This window comes from Labeo rohita, chromosome 7, assembly GCF_022985175.1.
Source record: "Labeo rohita strain BAU-BD-2019 chromosome 7, IGBB_LRoh.1.0, whole genome shotgun sequence".
Lineage (NCBI taxonomy): Eukaryota > Metazoa > Chordata > Actinopteri > Cypriniformes > Cyprinidae > Labeo > Labeo rohita.
The window spans coordinates 27,208,264-27,235,018 of NC_066875.1; the positions used below are offsets into that span (position 1 = coordinate 27,208,264).

General features: G+C 36.8%; 1 protein-coding gene across 11 annotated transcripts in view; it reads right to left on the reverse strand.

Annotated features, from left to right (window-relative positions):
• chd9 (chromodomain helicase DNA binding protein 9) overlaps nt 1-26,755 on the reverse strand; it is a 79,377-nt gene that overhangs the window by 16,791 nt on the left and 35,831 nt on the right. For 10 of the 11 annotated variants that reach the window (XM_051116220.1, XM_051116219.1, XM_051116223.1 and 7 more), the window contains 20 exons: nt 18,676-18,784; nt 17,543-17,689; nt 17,232-17,300; nt 15,914-15,969; nt 15,599-15,716; nt 15,363-15,449; nt 15,109-15,246; nt 13,355-13,476; nt 12,469-12,712; nt 11,463-11,639; nt 11,224-11,367; nt 10,005-10,260; nt 9,702-9,912; nt 7,836-8,031; nt 7,571-7,744; nt 7,225-7,410; nt 4,226-4,336; nt 3,651-3,847; nt 1,983-2,182; nt 1,714-1,873 (listed from right to left, as the gene is read on the reverse strand). In XM_051116220.1, the coding sequence (XP_050972177.1) occupies nt 1,714-1,873; nt 1,983-2,182; nt 3,651-3,847; nt 4,226-4,336; nt 7,225-7,410; nt 7,571-7,744; nt 7,836-8,031; nt 9,702-9,912; nt 10,005-10,260; nt 11,224-11,367; nt 11,463-11,639; nt 12,469-12,712; nt 13,355-13,476; nt 15,109-15,246; nt 15,363-15,449; nt 15,599-15,716; nt 15,914-15,969; nt 17,232-17,300; nt 17,543-17,689; nt 18,676-18,784 (3,102 nt within the window). The remainder of the gene's footprint in view (nt 1-1,713; nt 1,874-1,982; nt 2,183-3,650; nt 3,848-4,225; nt 4,337-7,224; nt 7,411-7,570; nt 7,745-7,835; nt 8,032-9,701; nt 9,913-10,004; nt 10,261-11,223; nt 11,368-11,462; nt 11,640-12,468; nt 12,713-13,354; nt 13,477-15,108; nt 15,247-15,362; nt 15,450-15,598; nt 15,717-15,913; nt 15,970-17,231; nt 17,301-17,542; nt 17,690-18,675; nt 18,785-26,755) is intronic. The other variant, XM_051116218.1, reaches the window with a different exon arrangement.

A 26,755-nucleotide genomic window follows, 5' to 3' on the forward strand; every position in this document is an offset into this window, starting at 1 on the left:
CTCAAATCTCAGTCATTGTTGGAAGAGGTTCAAATACACAAAAATGCTAAAAAAACAAAACAAAAACAAAAACAAAAAAAACAAAAACAGAATTTGTGGGACCTGAAAGATTTTTCTGAAGAACAGCGGGCAGTTTAACTGTTCAGGAAAAACAAGGGACTCATGAACAACTATCACTAAACAAAAAATTAAAAACACAACTGTAGATGAAGAATCAATTTGTATAAATTCAACTATTATTTTCTCTTGTGGACTATATGTATACATTTTTTTTTAAATGTCAAATATCTTATTAAGGTCAGTACTAAATAAAAAATAACATGCATTTTGTATGATCCCTCTTATTTTGGTAAAATAATTAACATTTTTACAAATTCTGCAAGGTGTATGTAAATGGTTGACTTCAACTGTATGTGTGTATGATTTTCAGAACTTGCTTTCAAGCTTATTCACGTGTCCACGTCATATAGTGAAATGACAGAGAATTCACATCTCTCTTACTAAAACTCACACTTTCACCCTAACATTAGTGGCATATTTCAGCCCTAAGGAAAACTGCAGACACACACAAAGCTGACAGCTGTGTCCCAGGTCATCGCTTATGTGTGTGTGTTAAACAGGACAGCTTTCTAAACAATAGGGAACTTTCTCCAATGGCCGAGAGCCCTGGACGCACAGCCAGCCTTACAGTAAAAATCTCCCTCCACACACACATCCTGGTCCAGAACAGTCATTTATCAAAGCACAATCACACAGCCTGATTTACAGCATGACATGACATTCAATACTTTGGCTGTCTCCTAATGCAACAATTGTTACACATTTGTGACAAACAAATAGACAAAGACTGAGAACAGCCACCCAGATTTGATCAGCGTCAAGAACTGAAGAGCATGACCTGAAAGCACCTCTCATCTTCCACTCCCTACGAGAAAAACCCCTAAACAAATGTGTGTGAGTGGGCTTTATCAGAATAAGATCACAGGCCTAAATGGGAGATTCCCCTCTATCATTGCATCACACACTTCCTCCAGAGTGGCAGATATCCATCTAAAGAGGTACAAACACGTAGCCGAGCGGCGGTGTGGTTGAAAGTGGGTGTTACTGCTGCTTTATGACCTAATGTTAATGCACAACAGGCTATGTTTTTTTTTAAAAATCAGATCCATTTTAATTTAATATCCCAGCATGTAGGCAGAAATAAATCATAGTCGACCGTGAAATCATTCACAGCAATGTTAATACTGCCTTGCAAGCACTTTTACTACAGTATCTCACCAGAGACAGATTTGTGAGCTTAAGTGCATTCATGTCTATTGTCAGAAGTGCTATCATCATGAACATCCCTGCTCATTTGCACAAGGCTAAATTTTTTTTAATTTAATGGACATGTCTACACTGCATTACCAACTGTTGCTAACATAAACAGCAAACAAGACTTCTGGTCACTTTGTCATTACACAGTGCTGTCTGCGTTAACACCCATTAACATCAGCCATATGGCTGTGCATATTACATCAGATTGTGCACATACAGGTTTGTTTCTGAAAGAAATTAATATTTTATTTAGCAAGAATGCATTAAGTTGATCAAAAGTGACAATAAGAACATATGCATTTTTGATCAAATAAATGCAACACTGGTAGACATAATAGGCTTCTTTCAAAAACAGCATTTTCACTGTGTATACTGTGTTTGCAATGCAATACTCACTTGTTGCAGTGGTGTTTCAGGTGTTTCTTGTACCCATCATCAGACAACATGTGTTCTGGGTTGTGTTTTCGGATCCACTCTGCTTTCTGGATATCAAATGAGCTAGACTGAGTCTTCATCTTCTTTCCTTTCCTGCCTCGTGGCACTGGAGTCGACAAACCTGCACAAGTCACATTAAAAAATGTATGATGTAGTAAACAAACATTAATCCTGACAGCGTCGAAATGCAAAAGGTAACTGAATTTCTAACAACGGTTCAGTCCTCATACCCAAGTGGTTCTGAAGTTCCTTGGTCCTGCCGTCCTCAGTGGGAGCGATCAGATCCCACATGAAACTCTTGATTTTATCATCTCCTCGGTAATGAACGAGGCAGTAAGCCAAGAGCGCTCTGCATATCCACTCCACATCACGCTCACTCAGCTGACGCTTAAAGCGCCCGTGAGCCAGGATATCCTTCCAGCGGCCCCACCTGCGACCACAGAAACAAATTCAGTGGTCCATCATTTTATCATCAGTGTCAAGAACTCTGCCTGAGAAAAATCTCGCTTTCTATATTTGCATATAGTCAACACCAGTCATAAGGGTCATTTTTTTAAAATTGAGATTTATACATTATCTGAAAGTTGAATAAATAAGCTTTTCTGTCATGTATGGTTTTTTAGGACAGGACAATATTTGGTTGAGATACAACTATTTAAATATCTGGAATCCGACAGTGCAAAAAAAAATCGAAATATTGAGAAAATCACCTTTAAATTGGCCAAAATGAAGTTCTTGGCAATGCACATTATTGATCAAAAATTAATTTTTGATATATTTATGGTAGAAAATATACAAAATATCTTCATGAAACATGATCTTTACTTAATATCCTAATGATTTATGGCATAAAAAAATGATCATTTTGACCCATACAATGTATTTATGACTGGTTTTGTGGTCCAGGGTCGCATTTGGTATAATGTTTATGTAGTGTATTACATGTATATATACAGCAGAATGAAATTTTATTCAGCAAGAATAAAAAAATCTTAGCAAATTACAATTTCACCTACATGTGAAAATACTTAATATTATATCAAAATAATGTCATATATAGGTTATAAAATATGCAGTACTTATATACATACAAGGAATAAATACTTGATATATATTTAATTTAGTTAACTGATAAACAAGGGGAAAAAACTGGGCGACATGTAACGTAGCCTATATTTGCTGTGTTTCAGTTCAGTTTTGTGACAGAAACTCAAATGGCAGAAAGCGACATTCTATTTGCCTTTTGTTTAAGTTGATTTTGCTGGTATGAGGAAAGTTGAAGTAATCGCGCCGGCGCACACAAACAAAACCTATCAGTTCCAGGCTTCTAGCATTGCTGACTTGACAGTGCAGTTGGCACTTTATCAAAATAAAACACAGTGAACCAAACATCAGCACGTCTGAAGTACAAAGTCTATAATTTACATAATAAATATTAGTTTAACATTTGGATGCGTCGCAAATAAGGAAATATTATTGAATATTTGGATTTGTGCCGAATGAGAGAGGTAGGATACAAGAGCACAAAGCTCCATTTTGCAAACGGTTGAATACGCAAGCCTTTAAAGTAATGTTATACTCCTTTGTCAGTGAGAGACACGTTCAGAATCAGCACATGGTCACTGTCTAGTGGGCTTTTCCAAGTGCGCAACTCCTGGCATTCGCTGTTCTTCTGCCGGCGGTTATCAAACAGAGTCGCGTGACTGCGGGTGCCCCCTTCTGGATTGAGGGTGAATTGCCTGTATTCATTGTAAGGCCTCATGCACCGAACCGAGATGTCCGTCCGTGACAGTTCGGTACGAATACATGTATCGTTACACCCGTGTTAGTGAGTATATATAGTTGTTGTACTGGCCTATAACAAAACCCATATCAGCAGACTACTAGCCATCACTCACCCGTACACCAACAGATTTTTCTCCACCCGGAAGCACTCTGTGCGGCCATAGCTGTTGAGGCGGTCATGCGGCCGGCGGAGTTTGGGTTTGTCATCTCCACTACTATCCCCTTCAGAGAGCTCGGCCAGCTCGTCCTTGGTAGCGCTGAACGGCCGGGTCTGTTTCCTGACACGAGGGGTGTCAATCACCAGACTGTTCTGTAGCAAAACCACATCCAAAGACAAAAGTGAAAACAGAAGCACTGACCCACCTTCACTGAAAGCAGTGCTATGCGTTTAAATAAGGCCAACCGCATTCACTAAAACTCATGTTTGCTTTCAATCACTCTTCACTCTCAAGTGCAGCACTTACAGCTAAAATCCAGAAGAGCCCACAGAAAAACAATGATTGAGTTATTTCAAAGAGTACATTACATTAAATACCAATCGTGTTAGCCAGCATCCTGTCATCTCGTACAGCAACGGCTCTCTGCTCATTCTTAAAGTAATCCTGGCACTGGAGAGTCAGCCAAGAGAATGTGGGCTTGTCTGCTCTACTGTTAAAATTGGATATGACAAAGTTTGTGTATGACTTACTCTGCCATTGACTGTATCCATGTCAATTTCTGCTTTCTTGGCCCACTTATCCCAGAAGTTAGGGTCATCCAGAGAGATGTCTGTTCTGTTCCCTGAAGCTACAAAACTGGCCTGTGAGCCAAACAAAACAACAGCATGTTAAGTAATGTCACTAAAATTACCCTTGCAGGTGAAAAAAAGCAGATTCGGAAGGCATAAGCATGAAAACACACAAGAATTAAGGCTGTAAAATACTAGCATTTTGTATTTCTTTGATGGTTATTGTGAAGTGAAAAAACAAATACGTGAATGACTTGAACAGACACATTTTGGGGGGGGGGGGGAAGCATAATTCTAGAACATTTTTATTGCAGTAGAATGCATCAATATATAAAAAGATAATTCAAAACAATTTTAATAATATTAAAAAGCTGACAAATGACTTTTTGCTCTTAAAAACTTGAAAAATGTGGGTAAACGCTTAAGTATACTCTTTATAAGAACCAACTCAAACCTTCTCTGTAACCATAAAGTGAATGGTTTAAAAATACATATTTTTACGCAACAATTGTAAAACTAAAATACATTTTAATTTCTCTTCTTTTTTTTTCAAATATTAAACCACCAAGCTTCATTCCAAAACTACAACTACAAACTACTTCTTTGCTGTTCCATTTTATTAAGATTTATTATTACTATTGTAATAATACTTGTGTACGGTAAAATAATAATTTAATAAAAATAGTAATAAAAATTATTTCATTTTATTTCATAGAATAACTAGAACTTCAGTGCTAATGTTTACAGTTGAGGTCAAAATTTTACATACACTAAATGAAAAAATACAATATTTAGTCAAAATAAGAAAAAATTACACATTTTCAAAAATTCTTGTGGACTATATGTAAATGTCTTTTATGTGTCTTCTTATATGTTATTTAGGTCAGTACTAAATAAAACAATAACATGCATTTTGTATGATCCTTCTTGTTTTAGTAAAATAATTTATATTTTGCAGATTCTGCGAAGTGTATGTAAACTTTTGACCTCAACTGTATGTCTTAATTTCTTACAGTTTTTCTCAATTGCTTAAACACATTTCTTGAAATTATGCCTCGGTTTTGCAAAACTCTAGACACAAATCCGTAACTTCTAACTCAATTCCCCCGAACTTACTATATTCAGGTCAAAATGAAGCTCTCCACTCAAAACAATTCAATCTTGCTGAAAAAAACAAACTTTTCTCTTAGACATGACACACAAACCCTCAAAAACCCACACACTACAACACAGTTTTACACACTGATGAGATCAATTCAAAACAATACTACGAAAACTGGTAACAAGTGTTGCTTGAAAAAAAAAAAAATTCACATGATGAACACAACAAATGTATGCATTTGCAAGTGTTTTAATCCCTAATTTATTGTACTGTAGACAACAAAAATAATTGTTCTGCCCCAGCATCCTGTCTTTGGTCTGGAACAGGCCAAAGAACCTCCTCAACATCACAGACTAAATTGGCCCTGGACAGGCAGCAGTGGTAAAACTGCTGGTAAAAAAAAGGTAGCACTCTTGCAAGCCTGATCCAACCCTGGCATGCATCAACTAAAATATATGAGACTGCTTGTTTTCTTGCCCTTGCCCTTCCTATTTCTCTTCCATGTTGTTGTCATCATCCTCCTCCTTTGTCTCATCCTCTTTCTCTTTTACCTCCTACTCTTCCTCTTCGAAATTTCACATTACTGTATGCAGGGTTTATGACTGAAAAAGACCGGATAGGATTCACACTTACAATTTTAGTAGTCGTCGGACAAAAAAAAAATATATATATATATAGATAAAAAAAGAAATAAATAAAATACAAATACATTACAAAGTCACTGTGAAATAGAAAAGAAAAAGAAATAAGAGTAAAGGCGGAAATATAAATTAGAAAGTCCACTGTCAGAATTTGTAACTCTTGTGTTGTCCTCTGTCTATTTATGCTTTCCAGTTGAAGGTTCATGAGATGTTGAGATGTACCTTTGAGCTGTTTCAGAGAACTGCTTTATCATTGGTTGATCTGTAGTTTCTACATTAGTGAAAGTCAATATTCACTTGAACAATTCATGGCAAATTTACAAAAAGTCTAATAGAAATGTGTAGAATATGCTTGACAGTTTATGACAACTAGATCAAAAATTTAGCATTTACTGTAAAGACATATTCCATGAGCTAATGACTTGATATTTTGAGGGGTAAGACTATAGCACAGAGAACTATATACATGTAATACATTTTGAGCAACATGACAATAGGAACTGATAATGTAGGAAACCGCAGACAAATCAGTTGCATAATCAGTTGCATGAACATACCAAAGCAAACGCAATTTGTTTTTAAAAAATTAGAAACATTTTATGATGTGCACAAGTGACTAGATGATGTGGAGGTTGAACAAGTAGTTTTGAGAATTTCATTTCTGAGCTGAGAAATGCACCAAACTGTAAGCTGACTTTGGCACTTTTATCTCCATCGAAGGTTCTGATTGGTGTGTGATAAATTTTGACTCCTAGTGTTTCCACTTGGGTAATTGTGTGCTAATTGAGCTCAAACTTTGCAGACTTGAGTGAACAATATTGAATACTAGTGCTTTCTAAATGACCACATGGGGTAAGCACTAAGAAATGTAGGGATTTGTGTGTAGAGTTTTGCAGTAACAGTTCACCAAATCTGACTCATGTGTTAAAGTAGGGGAATAGTGTTTATAGTTCAGGGAAATGGGTGTGCTTTTTGAAAAATGGCATTATGGTTTTGAAATTTTAGTTTAAAAGACTGGTTATAGTGTTTTAGCAATCGAGAAAAACTGTAATATTCAGGCTTTTATTTTGGTGGAAACCACAGAAAGCCCTTTAAAAGCTTCTGCTTCATTGTTTTATTTTATTTCGATATATTTGCAGCCTTATATAAGAGAAAGTGTAAGAAAACATTACAACATCAAATATCTAAAAAATAACAGATGAAAGAAAGAAGCTGACCTTGGCAAAGGTGGAGCCCCGACCCTCAGATTCAATAGTGATGGTCTTGGTTCTGCGTTGCAGGATTTGGTCAATGTCCTCTTCACAAAATTTAGCCCCCTCATCTTCCTCGTCCATGATGGCACCATAAGCTCCACGCCTCAGAAGGTCCTCAATCTCCTTCTTAGAGAGCTGCTGCTGCATCTGCTATAAAAGAGTGAATGAAACCAGACAATATGCATTACACTAGTACAAAAAAATATCTCTAACATCACCAATCATGCAAATCTCTGTGTAAAGAACAACAACGTAATGAGAGCTAGAGAAAAAAAAACCCTGTGTACATGGGTGATATTTGACTACTTACCCCTCCTCCTCCTAGACTGTTTTCTCGTCCACTCATGCTTTGAAGCACGGCTTTATCCAAACCCAGCTTCAGACTGGCTCTATCGAACATCTCTCGCTCGTATGAGTTACGAGTGATTAGTCGATATACTTTAACTGCTTTATTCTGACCAATCCTGTGGCAGCGAGCCTGAGCCTGTGGATAAAACAGGAGGACAGAAGGAAAATAAGCCAGTGGTAACTTCGACAATTCTTACTCTCAAGCATGTGTGTGGGTGTGTGTGTACCTGCAGGTCGTTCTGAGGGTTCCAGTCAGAGTCAAAGATGATGCAGGTGTCAGCAGCTGTGAGGTTAATACCGAGCCCACCCGCTCGAGTACACAGCAGGAAGACGAATCGATCGGAGTCTGGTTTACTGAAACGGTCTATTGCTGCCTGACGGAGGTTCCCACGTACACGGCCGTCTATCCGCTCATAGAGGTATCTGAAAAAGTCAGTTTGACTTAGAAATTACAGATCGATGTACTTTATTGAGCACTTCCACACAGTAAGTGCACTTAGATCATACAAACGCTACTAGTCAACAGTTTGAAGTCAGTAAGAATCTTTTAGTGTTTGTAAAAGAAGTCTCTCATTTATTTGATCAAAAATACACAGTAATATTGTAAAAAAAAAACATTACAATTGTAAATAATTGTTTTATAATTTAATATATTTTTCAGTTTGTGTATTTGAACCCTTTCCAACAATGACTGTATGATTTTGAGATCCATCTTTTCACACTGAGGACAACTGAGAGACTCATATGCAACTATTACAGAAGGTTCAAACGCTCAGCGATGCTTCAGAAGGAAACACAATGCATTAAGAGCCGGGGGGTGAAAACTTTTGGAATTTGAAGATCAAGGTGAATTTCACTTATTTTATCTTCTGGGAAACATGTAAGTATCTTCTATAGATTTTGAAGGGGAGTACAAAATGAAAAAAATATGATATTTAGGCAAAATAAGAAAAATGTACACATCTTCGTTCTGTTCAAAAGTTTTCACCCCCAGTTTTTAATGCATTGTGTTTCCTTCTGAAGCATCAGTGAGTGTTTGAACCTTCTGTAATAGTTGTGTTATTACAGAGTCCCTTAGTTGTCCTCAGTGTGAAAAAATGGATCTCAAAATCATACTGACATTGTTGGAAAGGGTTTAAATACACAAAAATGCTAAAAAAAAAAAAAAAAGTTTATAAATTTAACTATTATTTTCTCTTGTGGACTATATGTAAACATCTCTTATGGGAAGTATCTTATAAACTTTTGACCTCAACTGTATTGGTACAACAATACATTTTTTTTACTGTCATTGCTTAATCAACTAAATCTATTAAGGGAAATATTCTGGGTTCAATACAAGTAAAGCTGAATAAGCATCTGTGGTATAATGTTGATTACCCAAGAGCAACATTGCATTAGTATGTCCCTAGCTCATTTCAAAAACTCTTTTCCATCACTTTTTCAATCATTCTTTCCATTCATGCCCTTTATCTCTTCCTCTCTTTTTTAGTCACAGTAACTATCTCCTATCTTTCCATGTTACTTCCTGCTTTCTCTGACCCACTTAGGGCAGAGCTGTGCCTCTGGGACTCTATGCCTGATGTGAGGTCCCTGGAGTGTCTGTGTCCTGCAGCACCCTAACTGCATCAGCCAACATACACAGCACTTAGTTCACAAACAGTACACACTGCTAGACTATCACAGTCAAGCTGAGGCAAGAGAAAAATGAATGGAACTTCTTTTTTCGAAGGAAAGAAACTAATCCTAGCCGCTGCATAAAGCGATCATGTGGTATCGGTGATGCAAAGGGGTTCAACAGCAGAGGGCTGTGTATAAAGGGTCAGAGAGATAAGGTGAACACAACTCAAACCAGGGCAAGCAAAATGTGGCATTGAACTGCTGCCAAAAAAGCAGATTAGGTTGCTTGTTAAAACTGCATATATATACTCTAATGTATCTAAAACAAATACAGTGGAGCGGGACGTCACAGTTTGGAGCTGAACCCCATGAACTCGACAGGAACAGGACGAGAGCCATTCGCAACAATGACATACACCTCCATTTACGAACACTATACATTTTGTGTGCTTTAGGATGTTTTCGATTCCTACCTTCTCTGGATGAGGTAGTCTTCCAGGATGTCCAAGCAGCGCACCATCTGAGAAAAGATGAGCACTTTGTGTCCACCGGCCTTCATCTTGGGGAGCAGCTTGTCAATGAGAACGAGTTTACCTGCTGACTGAATCATAGCCTGCAGGTGGAAATCTACTGCTGTGGGGCTGTACACCTCTTTGAAGTCCTCTAAGATCTTCTCCTCAGCCCCTAGAAGCAAAAAGAGAGCGATGGACTTCTTAGGACCTTGCCTAAAGTAGGCTTACTGGTTTTGTCAGTAGTTTGGGTTTGCATGGTTGTACCTTTGATGAGGTAGGGATGGTTGCAGCATTTCCGCAGTTCCATCATGGTGTTGAGCAGGTTTGGGACATTGGCTTGGCCAGCTCCTTTAGCCAGGAATGAGAAGTTCTTCTCCAATATAGCGCGGTAGTATTTCTTCTGGATGTTGGTGAGCTCCACTTCAATGATGGTCTCCTCTTTAGGGGCCAACTTCTTCTCTACGTCTTCTTTAAGTCGACGCAGCATCATCGGTTTTAGGATGGCCTGGAGTTTCTGGACCTACAAATGGAGAAGAGTTAATATATGCAGAACATACAGTTGAGGTCAAAAGTTTACATCCCCCTTAATCATTAAAAATGTTACCAAATAAGAAGGATCATACAAAATGCATGTTATTGTTTATTTAGTACTGACCTGAGTAAGATATATACTGTATATAAATACAGTCCATAGAAAATAAATAGATTAATTTATAAAAAATGACCTGATTCAAAAGTTTACATCCCCTTGATTCCTTATACTGTGTTGTTACCCGAATGATGCACAGCTGGGTTTTTTTTTTATTAGTGATAGTTGTTCATGAGTCCCTTGTTTGTCCTGAACAGTTAAACTGCCTGCTGTTCTTCAGAAAAATCCTTCAGGTCCCATAAATTCTTTGGTTTTTCAGCATTTTTGTGTATTTGAACCCTTTCAAACAATGACTGTATAATTTTGAGATCAATCTTTTCACACTGACAACAACTGAGGGACTCATATGTAACTATTATAGAAGGTTCAAACGCTCAAAGATGCTCCAGATGGAAAAACCATGCATTAAGAGTCTGGGTGTGAAAACTTTTGAACAGAATGGAGATGTGTACATTTTTCTTATTTTGCCTAAATATTATATTTTTTCATTTTGTACAGCCCTTCAGAGGCTACAGAAGATAGTTACATGTTTCCCAGTAGGCAAAATAATGTAAATTTACCCTGATCTTCAAATTCAAAAAGTTTTCACCCCCCTTAATGCATTGTGTTTTCGTCTGAAGCACAGCAGGCAGTTTAACTGTTCAGGACAAACAAGGGACTCATGAACAACCATCACTAAACAAAAAAAAACAGCTGTGGATAATTCAGGTAACAACACAGTATTAAGAATCAAAACTTTTGAACCAAGTCATTTTTTATAAATTCATGTATGTAAACTTTTGACCCTAACTGTACATACGATTTCAAACAGAGTAACATATAGAAACACAGCACCTGCTCCTCAGTCTTGAGGTCTCCAAATTCCTGCATGAAGGTGCTTTCAGAAGGGAAGCGGCTCGGCTCCAGGAAGTGCAGCAGACTAAAGAGTTCCTCTACCGTGTTTTGTAGTGGAGTGCCCGTCAACAAAACCTTATGTTCCTAGGAGGTCAACAGATATCAGGTTAAAAACACAGGAAAAGGCAAGACATCTGTGATTAGTTTTAAATTGAAGTATAATAATGTCTAATTTATACCAGACTCATAAGTTTGAAGCCCTCCAGTAGCTTGCAGTTCTTATTTTTGAGCCGATGGGCTTCATCAATGATGACACAGCGCCAGTCTATTGCGTTAAGTTCTGGACAGCCTCCCAATATCATCTCAAATGTTGTAATGACCGCCTGAAACCGGTAAGCACCTCTTATCACACGACCCTGTAGGAGAGAAAGAGAGATAATAAGAGCCTGCAAATATTTTCCACAGTTTTTTTGTGTTCCCTGAGGTTTTGCATGGTACACCATTATACAGTCATTAGGGGTAAGTGATATGACCAAAATCATACATGATGACATTGGGTTTTTTATTGCATCATAACAGTATATATAATATCTATCTATATATCATAAATTATATACATCATATACTAACCATGTGGTTATGGCTATTTTTATGATAATGTTAGTGAAGTAAATGAAAAAAATAAAAGTTAATTAGATTGTGCATTAAATTAACTTAATTTATTTAAATAAAATAATATTAAATAAATTAAATTAATTCTGACTGGATGAACAGGATCTGCTGTGAAAAAGATTTATTAATGCAACTATTAATGCAACAGGTTGCAATTTTTTTTGTTTTGTTTCTCCATCTATTCCATCTATTATTTCTCCATAATATTACTCCATCTCAACTGTTAGTTGTGCAAATATATCCATTGTGGCAACAGCGGAATATAAATTATTTTAGCAGTTGACACATTTCTACCATTACATAGTGAAATACCACCCAGCCATATCAGTGATGTTTGATTTTTTGCATATCAAGCATCACTATATGGACTTTCTCAGCTAGACATACACTCTGCACAATTAAATTTGGTTTGAAAAGGAATAAAATAACCATAATTGAGTTGTGGCTTGCTTTTTTCTCCTTTACAAAACATGATACTAAAAGATAACCAATTCAAACGCCTTGAGTTACAGTTAAGAGGTCTGGATCAATGTGAGGCTGACCTTCTTCTGCTGTGTGGGTGTGAAATCTCACCTGAGCATCTCTGAAGTACATTTCATACTGCTGGAGCATCTGTCTGCTGACCACACTGCCATGGTACACGATGACGTTGAGGTTCGTCCAGGTTCTGAATTCTCTCTCCCAGTTAGCGATGGTAGAGAGAGGGGCGATGATGAGGAAAGGCCCCTTGATCCCTGTGCGATAGATCTCATCCAGAAATGTGATGGACTGGATGGTCTTTCCCAGACCCATCTCATCCGCCAGAATACAGTTGCGCCTGCAAATTGAGACAGACGGGCATCAGAGCTCTGTATTTTATGTTTTTGCTTTATTTTTATATTCCCACACAAGGTACCAGGCTGGATGACAAGAGTGGGTGTAAATTTGATTCATAAAAATGAAATAAAAAATAAAATGGAAATAAAAATAGCCATATTAGACCTTCATGACACAAAGGCTGTTGAAATGTAGTGCTATTGCACACACAGCCACACGTAATGAATACAACAGTAAGCGTCAGCTTGTCCAGAACAAGGACAAAACACAAAAAAGGCTGGGAATTTAGCTAATATCTTATAGTGACACTTAAACGACGTTCAAATTAGGTTTGTAAGTTGCTTTTGTACAAAAGCATCAGCCTGACGAGTCGCTGGAATTTAAAGTTATTTAATTCAGTCATTATCTCATTGATGGTCTCAATGCTGTCTGAAGTCTGAATGGAAGATTAGATTTCCAGCACACTCAATGCACACAGCTCTCTCTCGCCTATCTGCCATTCAATTATCTATCTATACATAAAAAGCAAGCAAGAGAACAAGGACTCAAAAGTATATAGCACATACCAGCTCACAGATGAAAGGTTCACCATATGGTGAGTGGTTAACTGACATAGATGAGGAAGGTTAAAGTGTTCATTTACCTGTTGTACCAGTTGAAGAGAAGCCAGTTGACCCCTTCCAGCTGGTAATCCCTGAGACAGTTTCCATTACAATACTCTCGCGATTGCTCCCGCTTCTTCCAGTGACTCGCCGGTGGACGTTCCTGAGAGGGCATGCAAAATTCAGTAATTGCTATTCAAGCACCAAAGCTTGCATTATATCACTAACTACCTGCAATGCAGTTTAACCACGCACTATTTGCTTTTGCAAATTTAAATACTTTGTTGCACAAACATCTCCTTTCTATATAAATTATAGACACTTGTTAAGGGAAGTTTGTGTGCAATTTCTACTGATTATGGTAACAGTAATTGATCAAATGATGGAGAAGTAATTATTATATATCCAGTAAAGCACACTTTAAATGTTAAAAGAGTTGCAGGAGCTCAGAGGTAAATACATTTAGAAAGAGGAATATATGTGACCCTGGACCACAAAGCCAGTCTTAAAGGAGAAGTCCACTTCCAGAACAACAATTTACAGATAATGTACTCACCCCCTTGTCATCCAAGATGTTCATGTCTTTCTTTCTTCAGTCGTAAAGAAATTATGTTTTTTGAGGAAAACGTTTTGGAATGTTTCTCCATATAATGGACTTCAATGGTGCCCCGAGTTTAAACTTCCAAAATGCAGTTTAAATGCGGCTTCAAATGCAGTTGTAAATGATCCCAGCAGAGGAAGGGTCTTGTCTAGCGAAACGATCAGTTATTTTCATAGAAATAATACAATTTATATACTTTTTAATGTCAAATGCTCGTCTTGTCTTGCTCTTCCCAACCTTCTTTTCCGGTTCATGACAGTTAGGGTATGTCGAAAAACTCCCACATCTCACGTTCTCCCTCAATTTCAAAATCATCCTACATCACTGTTTTACCCTTTTTGTTAAGGGTGTTTGATCATCTTTGCATGTTCACTTTGCAAAGACTGCGTCGGTACTTCTGCAGCGATGTAGGATGATTTTGAAATGATTTTTGAAGTTGAGGGAGAAAATACGATTACCGATACGATACGAGTTTTTCGACATACCCTAACTGTCTTGAGCCAGAATACACAGAGTTCAGGGAGAGCAAGACAAGACAGGAGTTTGAGATTAAAAATTGTATTTTTTTTAATGAAAATAACTGGAAGATCCTTCTTCCTCGGCTGGGATCGTTTACAACCACATTTGGGATCGTTTAAAGCCGCATTTAAACTGCATTTTGGAAGTTCAAGCTCGGGGCACCATATCAGCCAATTACATGGAGAAAAATCCTGAAATGTTTTCCTCAAAAAACATAATTTCTTTACGACTTAAGAAAGAAAGACATGAACATCTTGGATGACAAGGGGATGAGTACATTATCTGCCACAATTTATTGCCCCAATAAGGCAGCATCCATTTAATAACTGTAATAAAAATGATCATTTACACTCAAAATGTTATTATTGCATACGGTTTTAGAATGTACTACAATACTGAAGTGCAAATATCTGCCACTTGCACAAAGTAGAATAAATAGCATCTAACAAACATTATTGCAAAGAAAATACTGCTCTTTTTACAAAGCGTACACACTTAGTGTTTGCTATTTGCACTTAGTGTAAATCGCATAAGGCAAAGAAAATACTGCTATTTTCACTTAGTGTAAATAGAACCCATTGCTTTTAGCACTTAGTGTGAATAGTTTCTGCCTATAATATAATATTATATTATATAAATCGAGGGAGAGAGGGAGCAAGAGGGAGATGGACTCACCATTCTGTTGGTGTTTGGTTTTGCTGCCTGCAGCTTTTTGAACTCTTCGATCTTAGTCTGATCTACATCTTCCTTCAGCTCCCATGTGCTGTCCTCATATGGCAATGAGCACCATTTCACCAGGTAATACACCACCGGCTACACATGCACACAAAAACAAGGTTTTGAGAATTACACAAAATGCACTGCCATCCAGAAACTACAGAGAGAGTGCTAACCGCACTCACAACCACAATTCACAGAGCAATGGCTACCTCTCTGGTGTCTTTGTCCTCACAGTATGAGACTTCGAGAACTCTGTCCACTTCTACATAGTCAGGATTAAAAGGTTCCTCCTCCATCTTAAACACACACATACACATCATTAATAAGTGCACATAAATCCTGTGTGTGTGTCCAGTGATTATTATGACTTAATGAGAACCTGAAAAGCATTATACAAAATATTTTTTGTAAGAACCCAGTTACAAACAAACACAGGCATTCTTACATCAGCAAAGAAGTGTGCTTTCTGCGCCTGTTTGATCTTGAAGCGCTTGATTTTCTGCTGGATCCTCTTGTCTTTCTCTAACTGCTGCTCCGTCGCCCACTCACAGTGAAGATACGAGCTACAACACACACGTTTACATAATTACTGAATGCTCCTTACACACACGCTAAATTATGCATGCTCATCAACACATGACTAAATTGCTCTCTGAGCTGCTCCTGGTTATTAGCAATATGAAAAACGTAATTTTTTACAGCTTGAAAGCAAACAGAGAAAACTGTTGAAGCTGACAAAAGCAGTGCATAATTGACTTACTAGTTTTTGTACTTGACATAATACTCTTCAGTTTCCACAATCACCCCAGGAGAAACCTGTCGAATGAAGTATAAAAATAATATAATGTTATACATATATTAAATATAATATACAATATTATTAAAATAAATAATAAATGATAGTTTTTTAATTTTTTGAATACAGAAAAAAAATATATTATTAGTAATATAATTAAGAAATAGTCCATTTTTGTCCACTAAAAGTTCATTTAATTCATTTGAGATCAGATTCATGTGAAGCACACACTTGAAAGCTTAATACAGATTAAAACTACACTACCAGTCTAAAGCTTTTTAACAGTAAGATTTTATGTTTTTAAGGAATTCTCTTCTGCTCACCAAGCCTGTATTTATTTGATCCGAAAAACAGCAAAAGCAGTAATACTGTGAAATATTTTTACTATTTAGAATTACTGTCTTCTATTTGACTATATTTTAAAATATAATTTATTCCTCTGATCAAAGCTACATTTTCAGCATTATTAATCAAGTCTTGAATGTCACATGATCCTTCTGAAATAATTTTAATATGCTTAGAATTGCTGTTCAGGAAACATTTATTATCTTTCTATTACATTATCATTATTATCGGTATTTAAAACACTTGAGTCAAATCAAAAGATTAATCAAAAGATTACAAAAAGATTACAAAAGATTTCTATTTTAGATAAACGCTGTTCTTCTGAACTTTCTATGCATTATAGAAAATTATTACAGAAAAAATTATACTCAGCTGTTTTCAACATAATAATAATAAATGCTTTTTGAGCAGCAAATCAGAATATTAGAATGATTTCTGAAGGATCATGTGACTGAAGAAATGATGCTAAAAATTAAGTTTTGAAATCACAGAAATAAATTAAATTTTCAAGTATATTCAAATAGAAATGAGCTATTTTAAAAAGTAAAAATATTTCAACAATTTACTGTTTTTGCAGTACTTTGGATCAAATAAATGCAGGCTTGGTGAGCAGAAGAGACTTTAAAAAAAAAAAAAAAAAAAAACATTAAAAATCTTTTGACTGGTAGTGTATAAGCATTCTGCTTAAAATGTCACATTTGAGGTTAGATTAAAAATTCCAGGATATTTCAAAACAACTACGCACTCAATTTTCTGTTGTTCTCCCCATTTCCTGTGCTTTATCTCTATCAACATGCAATGTGATGTACACACCCATAAAATTAGACCCTCCCCTGACAAAAGCTGATCACAACTGGTCACAGGAAGTGTGTGAGAGACACATTTCCATTATGTGAAAAACACACCTAATAAAACACAGAGACTGTGAAACTCTTACCTCATTTTTCACCACACGAGATGCCATGATTTTATCAACAACAGCAGCATCTTCCTCAGTCGGGTTCTCCTAAAAACGAATATACACCAGATCAGAGACTCTACATACCACAACATACACTTAAACACACACACAACTTTCATCTCACACACAAACACACACACACACACACACACACAAAAGGATGCACTGGCTTTACTCCTGCTAAACATAGCACATTATATTCAAGATCAATGAACTGCTTGAGCATGCTGGGATACATCATAAGAAACTGTACTGCTAAATGCAGTGAGATTTTATTATTCACTCACCACAAACAGTTGCACTGCAGGCTGTTTGTGAGCACTGGAGTTGCTCTTCTTGGCTTTGACGATGACCTTCATTTCTTCATCAGACAATCGAGCCTCACCGTCATCCTCATACTTCTTCCTCTTGACCTTCCGATTCGAACGCCGCTTCTGTAGACACACAAACAACCAAAAGTGAGCATGCTTGAATTTTTTTCATAGTCCTTTTTGAAAGAAGTCACTATGCTTATCAAAGCTGAATATATTTAAACATATACAGGTTTATTGTAAAATATTATAATTTAAAATTTCTATTAAATGTGTTTATTAAAGCTGAATTTTCAGCAGCCATTACTGTAGTCTTCAGTTCACCATTTTTAAATACATAAAGAAAATTATCAATTATGTTTTAAATATCTTGCCAAAATCAGGTTACAGTTAAGAAACATTTACCCCAGGGGGCTTCTTGAGCCATGTAAATTTCATTCAGGGTGACCAAGAGAAGAGGATACCCCTGCGCATGTACAATTTTATTTTTCACTCAGCAAATCAGAGATGCCCATCAGGGGGCCTTTAATAAATTAGTACAGCAGAGAGAAAGAGTGTGTGTGTGCGCGTGTGTGTGTGTGTGTGTCTGTCCTCCCAAATATAACATGACCTAAATGTGTTTGAGCTAAAGTAAATGGAGAGGATGAGAATACCTCAGGATGACCAAATAAAGACCCACCCGCCTTGCCACGAGACCCCAGTGTTTCCCAGAATGCACATGGCTGTGGCTTTAACTCCGACAGCCTAACTGAGTCATCAAAAGCACACTGCTTTAATTAACACAGGGGTATTTAACGAGGATAATTATATCTGGAAGGGTGGAGGGGAGTATATCATGGATGGGGGAATGAGAGGTTAGTCATTTCAGAAGAAAGAGATGGAATTCATTTGAGGGTAAAGCAATCATCTCAGTCTCTGTCGCTCTCGTACTGAACATATACATGGCTCAGAAAGCACCACGCTTTGTTCAGCGTGTTCAGCGCATACATTCTGTGCCACCTGCTTCAGAAACGACCACTTACGAATATTCTTCTTGCTAGATGTTTATATAAGACAGCATGAAAGTGATATCCAGGTGTATCAAGAATAGATAAAAACCTAAAGCTTACCGAATCATCATCTTTAGAGGATCGTCGAGTTGGTCTGTCATCATCAGACAGCTCTTCAGAGGAATCTGTCTTCTTTCGCTTCTTCTTTCCAAGCTTTATAACGATTTTCCTGTAAAAGAGGAGAGCACACAGACAGACTTATTTTAACACCAATACCCACTGGAATTCAATCAGAAGAAAGAAGTGGTACTCAAAATATTTTATGGGAACACACAAAATTGTCGACTGCATCAATCCTGGCAAAAGACCTGATTTTCTAGTGATTTACTAGCACATTGCTAGTTTATATTACCATATTTCTTCACAAAGAACGCCTTCCACAAAGAAGCCATATTCCCATTTGCAATCATATTATCCCGGATGGCAAAGCCTATGCATTTATTTTGAAACCTGAAGTAATCCAGAGTATGTTTCCAAGAGGCTGTAAAACTGTAAAGCTGCTTTTCATATGGTCACAAATAAAACAGACACCACACATAAAAACTGGTGCCATAAACACACATTTTCATCTCTCTTAGTGTTGCCATTCTTAAATAAATCTAAAACTAAAATTATTTAAAAAAAAAAAAAAAAAACTTTTGGTCATTGAAATAAAGCTGAAATAAAACTAAATCTAAATATAAGATGAAAAAAAGTAAAAAATAGAAATGTTGGCTAAACTGAAACTGAAATAAAATAAATTAAAGCTATGTAATATGTATACAGTGCCATGCAAAAGTTTGGGAACCCCTTGCAGAATCTGTGAAAATGTGAATAATTTTAACAAAATAAAAGCGATCATACAAAATGTTATTTTTATTTAGTACTGTTCTGTGTAAGATATTTTACATAAAAGATAGTCCACCACACAAAAAAGTTGCTCAAATAAAATAACCCCCTGCAAAAGTTTGGGATCCCTTGGTTCTTAATACTGCATGTGGTTACCTGGATGATCTACGACTGTTTTTTTGTTTTATGATGGTTGTTCATGAGTCCCTCAGCTGAGCACTGTTCTTCAGAAAAATCCTCCAGGTCCTGCAGATTGTTCAGTTTTCCAACATCCTTTGTATATTTGAACCCTTTCCAGCAGTGACTGTATGATTTTGAGATCCATCTTTTCACACCGAGGACAACTGAGGGACTCAAACACTCACTGATGCTCCAGAAGGAAACACAATGCATTAAGAGCCGGGGGTAAAAACTTTTGAACAGGATGAAGGTATCCAAATTTTTCTTATTTTGTTTTCCATTTAGTACTGCACTTCGGAAGCTGCAGAAGATACTTGCAGGTTTCCCGGAAAGACATTAAGTACACTTTACCTTGATCTTTAAATTCAAAAGTTTTCACCCCCCCGGCTCTTAATGCATTGTGTTTCCTTCTGGAGCATCAGTGAATGTTTGAACCTTTTTAACAGTTGTGTTTGAGTCCCTCAGTTGTCCTCAGTGTGAAAAGATGGATCTCAAAATTATACAGTCACTGCTGGAAAGGCTTCAAATATGCAAAATATGCTGGGAAACTGAAGAATCTGCAGGACCTGGAGGACTTTTCTAAATATACACCAAATATGTAAACAAATAAAAGATCATTTACATTTTAACAAACACAATAATAATGTGTAAATAATACTAAATACTGGTCTCTCTGAACTCCATTGTAAATGTCATGTAGTGAAGCCAAACCTTCAGCACACATATGGAAACAGTTAAACGGTTGCACAGAATTTCATGCCGGACACTAAAAACAGTCACACTTTTGCTGGGCACACAGTCCTGACGACAGGAAATGATTTTCAGGACATCAGCTGTGTGCATCACTCGCTCTGTCACTCTCGCTCTCATTCTGGGTCCTCCTCTCTGGATGATGTTACACTTCACTAGTCTCTGGGACAACGTGACTTCCTGGTTGCCTAGCGACCTGATCAGAGTGAAGCTGGCGGCGTGGGTGGAAGCAGTAATGTTGTATCCTGTGAGTGACACACGAGCCCCACTCAGCAGCTGTGAATTGAGACTGAGAGCTGGTCTTTACTTCACTATGTGTGTGCGGACAGAGCTGGACTGAGCTATGTGAAAGCATATGAGGTAAGCCAGTTTAACACCCTAAACATCTTGTCTTTTGGTCTAATCTGTCAAGGGATACAACAATACACACACACAATGCACACACAGAGTCCAGAATCAACCACAAACTTTCTGCCATTTTATAAATAAATATGATAACATAGAAAAAAACAGAAAAATAAAAGAACAGGTATGATAGACAGGTAGACTTTCTCTAAGACAAAGCAATTATTTAGCCGTTTTCTTATATCTTGTATGATGGATCATACACTAGTCATGAGAAAAATGTATTTTGTCCCTCACATTCTCATGATGGCATATTGAGATCCAAAAAAAATGTATTGTCACATGGTTACGTGTTTTGTCCGTCATTAGAACGGCCGCATCTGAGGCAGTAAATTAATCGTATAACACTTTATGAATTTACAGGTTATAAAGTTTATTGTAGGTATATGGGCACTCCGGTTTTCTTGTTGCTTAATACATTTGGCCAAAATCCCATGATATAAAGGCTGAACCACTATGCAAAGGATATTATAGGATATAACTACACGGCAAATGCTAAGACTCTTCCCCACTCTTCAAACACACAAAAACATTAGCCTTTATAGACAGTGAATCTTGAGTAAAGAAATGCTGTACTTATTCAAACATTAGTTTTTTATTTGAACTGCGAACTAGACGTCCGTCTTCAAAGTGCGTGTCAAGGCACTTCATTCTGAATGAAGGCGGGGTGGAGTAATGAGGTCTGACTGACAATTTGAGGATCCAATTTCATTACGAGGTTTAGTCACAAACTCTTATAAATGCTTTTCATTAGTTAACTGTTTGTAAAACCCACAAACAGACATAATGACCAATAGCACTGATTTCAATTTAAAAACTAATATAAAAAATAAAAAAAGATAATGCTCTGAATGCAAAGACAAAAGAAATACCACAGTCTCTGATCTTTTATTCAGCTGACTATTTGTATCTCTGTCATTAGATTCAGTCAGATTCATAGAGTCAGATTGTCATTCTGACACTGCATTCTTAGCATTCTTAGACTGATGCCATGCATTGTGTTAGAATTACTTAAAAGGCACCAGTCAACTAGCCAATAAGGCCAACATTTTATTTTCTGTTTTAAAGAGAAAAAGAAAATAAGAGGAAAAAATGTTTTAATGCATTTATTGCAGTTTAAAGGTTAAAGGTAGCTCTCCCAAAAATGAAAATTCTGTCATTAATTACTCACCCTCATATCGTTCCAAACCCATAAGACCTTTGTTCATCTTTGGAACACAAATTAAGATATTTTTGATGAAATCTGAGAGCTTTCTGACTCTGCATAGACAGCAACACAACTGACACATTTAAGGCCAAGAAAAGTAGTACTTTCGTGAATGGTGGCGGAGACTGACGCAGAACAGAAGAGGAGATTGTTGAATAAAGTAATTTTTTTTGTTTTCTTTGCACACATAAAGTATTCTCGAATCTTCATAAAATTAAGGTTCAACTACAAATGTCACTGACTATTTTAATGATGTCCTTACTACCTTTCTGGGCCTTGAACATGTCAGTTGTGTTACTGTCTATTTAGGATCAGAAAGCTTTGCTTTGTATAATCTGACTGATCATTTCATATTATTAAATCTCCAATGTATCAAAAATGCTTTACCAAAATCCCATCTGGTCAACATTTAGTTAGTGACTCTTAAAGGAACTTTAAGGAATTTAAATCACCTGTCATTTTAATGGTTGCACTTTGTCACGTAACAAACATAAGTGCTCTGAAAATATCTTTATAACAGCTCAAAGTCAACTCAACAACAAACAAAAACACACACAACATATGACGAAAGGTAAATATAATAATTTCTCTTATTGAATGTAGTTGCCACTGTATGTTTGACAACTGGGTGGTTTGGTAAGTCATAAAGAAAGGAGATTTTAAAGAGTGTTTGTGTTTTTCTTATTTTTTATGATGCATCAGTACTTAAAGGCTACATGAATCAGAGCCAAACACATCTAAATGCATGCACACATGCTCGATGGATGAAAGCAGAAGGTCTTCGGCAGCATACGCAAAAGGATACATTAATATTTCAGGGTCGTAGCCTAGGCTACATATATGCAAACGCTTTTCCCTAACAGCTTCTATAAACACATGGCTGCACATACACATAGAATGAGTTTAAAAATGAAAAATTTACTATACACTGCCCTCCACAAGTTTGGAAACACCCTAAGAAAGTAGGGTTTTGGACAATACTGGCATGAATCCTTTTTAATTTGTGATAATTTTGCACTGATAAGGGACAACACAAACTACAAAAACATATTTTATTACATAAACAGTTTATACATAGAAAAAACCTGGATTTACGATTCATCAAAATATCCACCATTAGCAGCTGTTACAGCTCAGCATAATCTGGGCCTAAATTCATTGTATTCTAAACTTAATTGTCAATCAATGGTTGAAGCTATTAAGGTGTGCTGACCCAAAAATCTTTTAAAAACCTGGGCCAAGTTTAAACCAGTAACCAGGCATCACAGCTGGCAACGGGGCATGTCTGACCTTGACAATATGTATATATTGCCATTATTATGTAATCAAAATTAAAATTATTATTGCTGGTCTTCAATGATAATGTCAAGTTACTTTAATGTATTTGCACCAAAAAATTATTTATGCTGATATCCAAAACCACACTTTGCCAGGGGTGTTTTCAAACTTTTGGAGGGCAGTGTATATTTATTTAAAAATCCTTTTCATCTCCTTTCAACATAATGCCTATAAACATCCAGTAGCCATTCATTTCCATCACACGCTCAGCACCTCATGACACAACACTTATCACACACGTATCATAAATAGATTAAAACAGTGCCAAATGTGTTAGAGAGAAACTCAATGAATTTGTGGTGTCAGTTTCAATCTGTCTCGCATAGTTCACTTCACTATTGCCCAGTACTGCGTCTCTGACCGCACTAAGAAAAGCAAGCTTGCACTTTCAACAACCTGATTCTTCCATAATAGAATGAATGAACAGATGAATAAAGAAATAATATTAATAAAGTACTGATGCAATAGCATGAGGGGAAAACTGTATTGACACAACCATAACGTGCCTGGCAGACTGTACTGTTATAAATAAGGGTGTGTGTGTGTGACTGACTGCAGTCTCTCTCTCTTTTTCCGAGACTCTGAGATCACATGGTCTGCTTTAATGGCAGCTGTTGGCTGTAGTGTGCAGTTTGGTGCAAAGCGGGTCAGTAGGTTTCTGGCTTTGCTCTCCACCGCAGGCTCAAAGACACCAACCCTGCTATTTATGAAAGCAAGATCTAAGACCAACCTCTGCCTCCATGTCTCCACAGTGATTTGAGAATAAATATTCAGCACCCAGTTACCACAAATCTCTTCAGTTAAGAAAACCCATTGTAGTAACAGGTAAGGTTATTTTCGCCAAGGATTTTCCTGACTTAAGGGCGTTTGATGCAACGGTCTGCTGATTTTCAAGTGAATCCAACTCCTTGAATGCATCACATAACTCGTATACTCATGTTTGCGTATTTTTTCTACCTTGACTACACATGACTGGAATGACATTTAAAATTTGTGAGGGAGCAGTCAAGCAAACAGCTCACTGCAGACAAGCCAATTTTCAATGGCCAAATCCCAAATTACACTCTTGATGTGGACTTGTGGCCTTCTTTTATACATGTTCAAGAGATGCAAGAGACTGTAGGGTGTCCCATTGCCATTTTATGATTCAAAAGAGTTTTTAATCTTTTTTACAGGCGCCTCCATTCTCAGTGTAGCCTTTTGTGACGTCTGAAACTGATGCGATCCCTTCTACTACACCACAATCCACGCAACCACACTGTATCATACTCACCATTGAGAGCAGACAGAACTTATGTGGTGGAAAAAACGATATTCAAGTGAGGATTTAATTTTGAACCTAGTGCAGCGCAGTGTATGGAAATGGAGAAAATTAAGCACAAAACTAATCTTGACGAAGTGTCCCACAACAGGACAAAGCAATATTGAAAGGATAGGGCTGGCCGGTTTTTCCGATTTTACAGATTACTTCGAATGTAATGTTTTGCCACGATTTTATTTTCTGAGAAATCGAGGAATCACGATTTTGAATAGAAGTATTGCCAAACGTTACAATCAGACACTTTAACGATATGCCAATGATAACAGTAAAGAGAAAAGAACGATCCAACCGCATGTCGGCACACGTGGTTAACTGCTCACCTGTGACGCGCTCACATTGCTAACAGACCAACAGTCAAACGTGTCTGTGTTTTCATAGAAAAAAACAAAAGCAGCACAATCAAATAAAAAACCTGTGAAGAACTACTACTTTATGTCTCATATTTCATGTTTGCATCATAATGACAGGCTGAAAGCTGCTGTTCATTGTTTTCACAGAACATTTATAGTTAATAATAGTCTACTGGTGTTATATCTTCCTTCATTTTGAATTTGAATGACCTTGATTTTTGTAAAGCATTTTCCTCTGATTATTTCTTAACATTTAATATGTATAAGACAAGTTTGTACAAGATGTAATTCATGCATCTTTTCTGCAAAGATATTTAACAAGTGATTTGTTTAACATTTACATAATGTTGTCAACTTCATGTGTGGTGCACTTGGATTTTCTAACCTGAGGGTTAATAAAGAAAAAGTTACTTGAATCATGTGGTTACATTTTCAAATTGATTAGTTACATTTTTTGACATATTGCCCACCCCTGCTTCTGGAACTCATTATTAACGTGTTTTAATTTAATATAATAATAATAATGAAAATTATACTAAAGGGATAGTTCACCTGAAAATTACAATTCTGTCATTAATTTCTCACCCTCATATCGTTGAACCACTGATGTCACACAGACTATTTTATCTATATCTTTACTACCTTTCATGGCCTTAAACGTGGTATTTGCATTGCTGTCTATGCAGGGTCAGAAAGCTCTTGGGTTTCATAAAAAAAATCTTGTGTTTATCTTGTATATCTTGTAATATGTGTGTTTCGAAGATGAATGAAGGTCTTATGGGTTTGGAACGACATGAGGGTGAATAATTAATGACACAATTTTCATTTTTGGGTACACTAACCCTTTAATATATATTGTTGTTGTGATCAACAGTTATTAGAAATATGATGAAATATTCACCACAGTTTGCTATAGGAGAATACTATAGCAGAAGCTCACACAGAACTGATTTTAGCAGAAATATAGGCAGTAGTACTGCACATTGGAGTCATCATTAAGCAGTGTTCAGTCTTACAGCACAAAAGCATTGTGTATCCAAAATAACATAAATAATTTTGCAAGCTATGACCTTGCCAATTAGTGCCACAAAGGTCTATCTTGTCTTATGTAGCCAGTCACCCAGTCATCTTCCTGATACCCTCACTTACACTTAAACTTGTTCTCAACACTGCTGAACATCACTGGGATTCATTTAACCATGGTCTTTGCAAATGGTCATGACACCACTAGCTACAACATAACACTCCACCGTTAATAAACACTATCCTCTCATAACAAAACGACAACACCGTAGCACATTAGCGTGTCAGCAGAGTAATGCTAGGTGACAAGATCCTGCTTACAACACTTACACAGCAAAACATGCTCAATAAAAGCTTGCCAAACCAGACAGGTAACTTTGAGTACTTTACAGGGAGAAGGAGACCACTTAGCCTATTACCACGTCAATATGCAAACATGTCCTTTTCATTCTAAAGTATCTGCAAAGCAGCATTTAAAAGCCGTCAACAGCTGCTTTCTTACATCAGATGTGCAATCTATACAACGAGCTGAGAAACTGTGTGTTAAACAAGAAAAGAAATCACCCAGCGAGGCGTTGAATCTGAACATACACATGTCCTGTTTGTCTTGCCTTTACTGCTGAAGTATTTGGGTCAGTCAGACTGCTAATCCATTAAGCACGATGAACAAGTCACAGAAGAAATTGAACACACTGCTTTTACAAGCACAGCGGGAATGTTAAACATTTTCATGCTAGC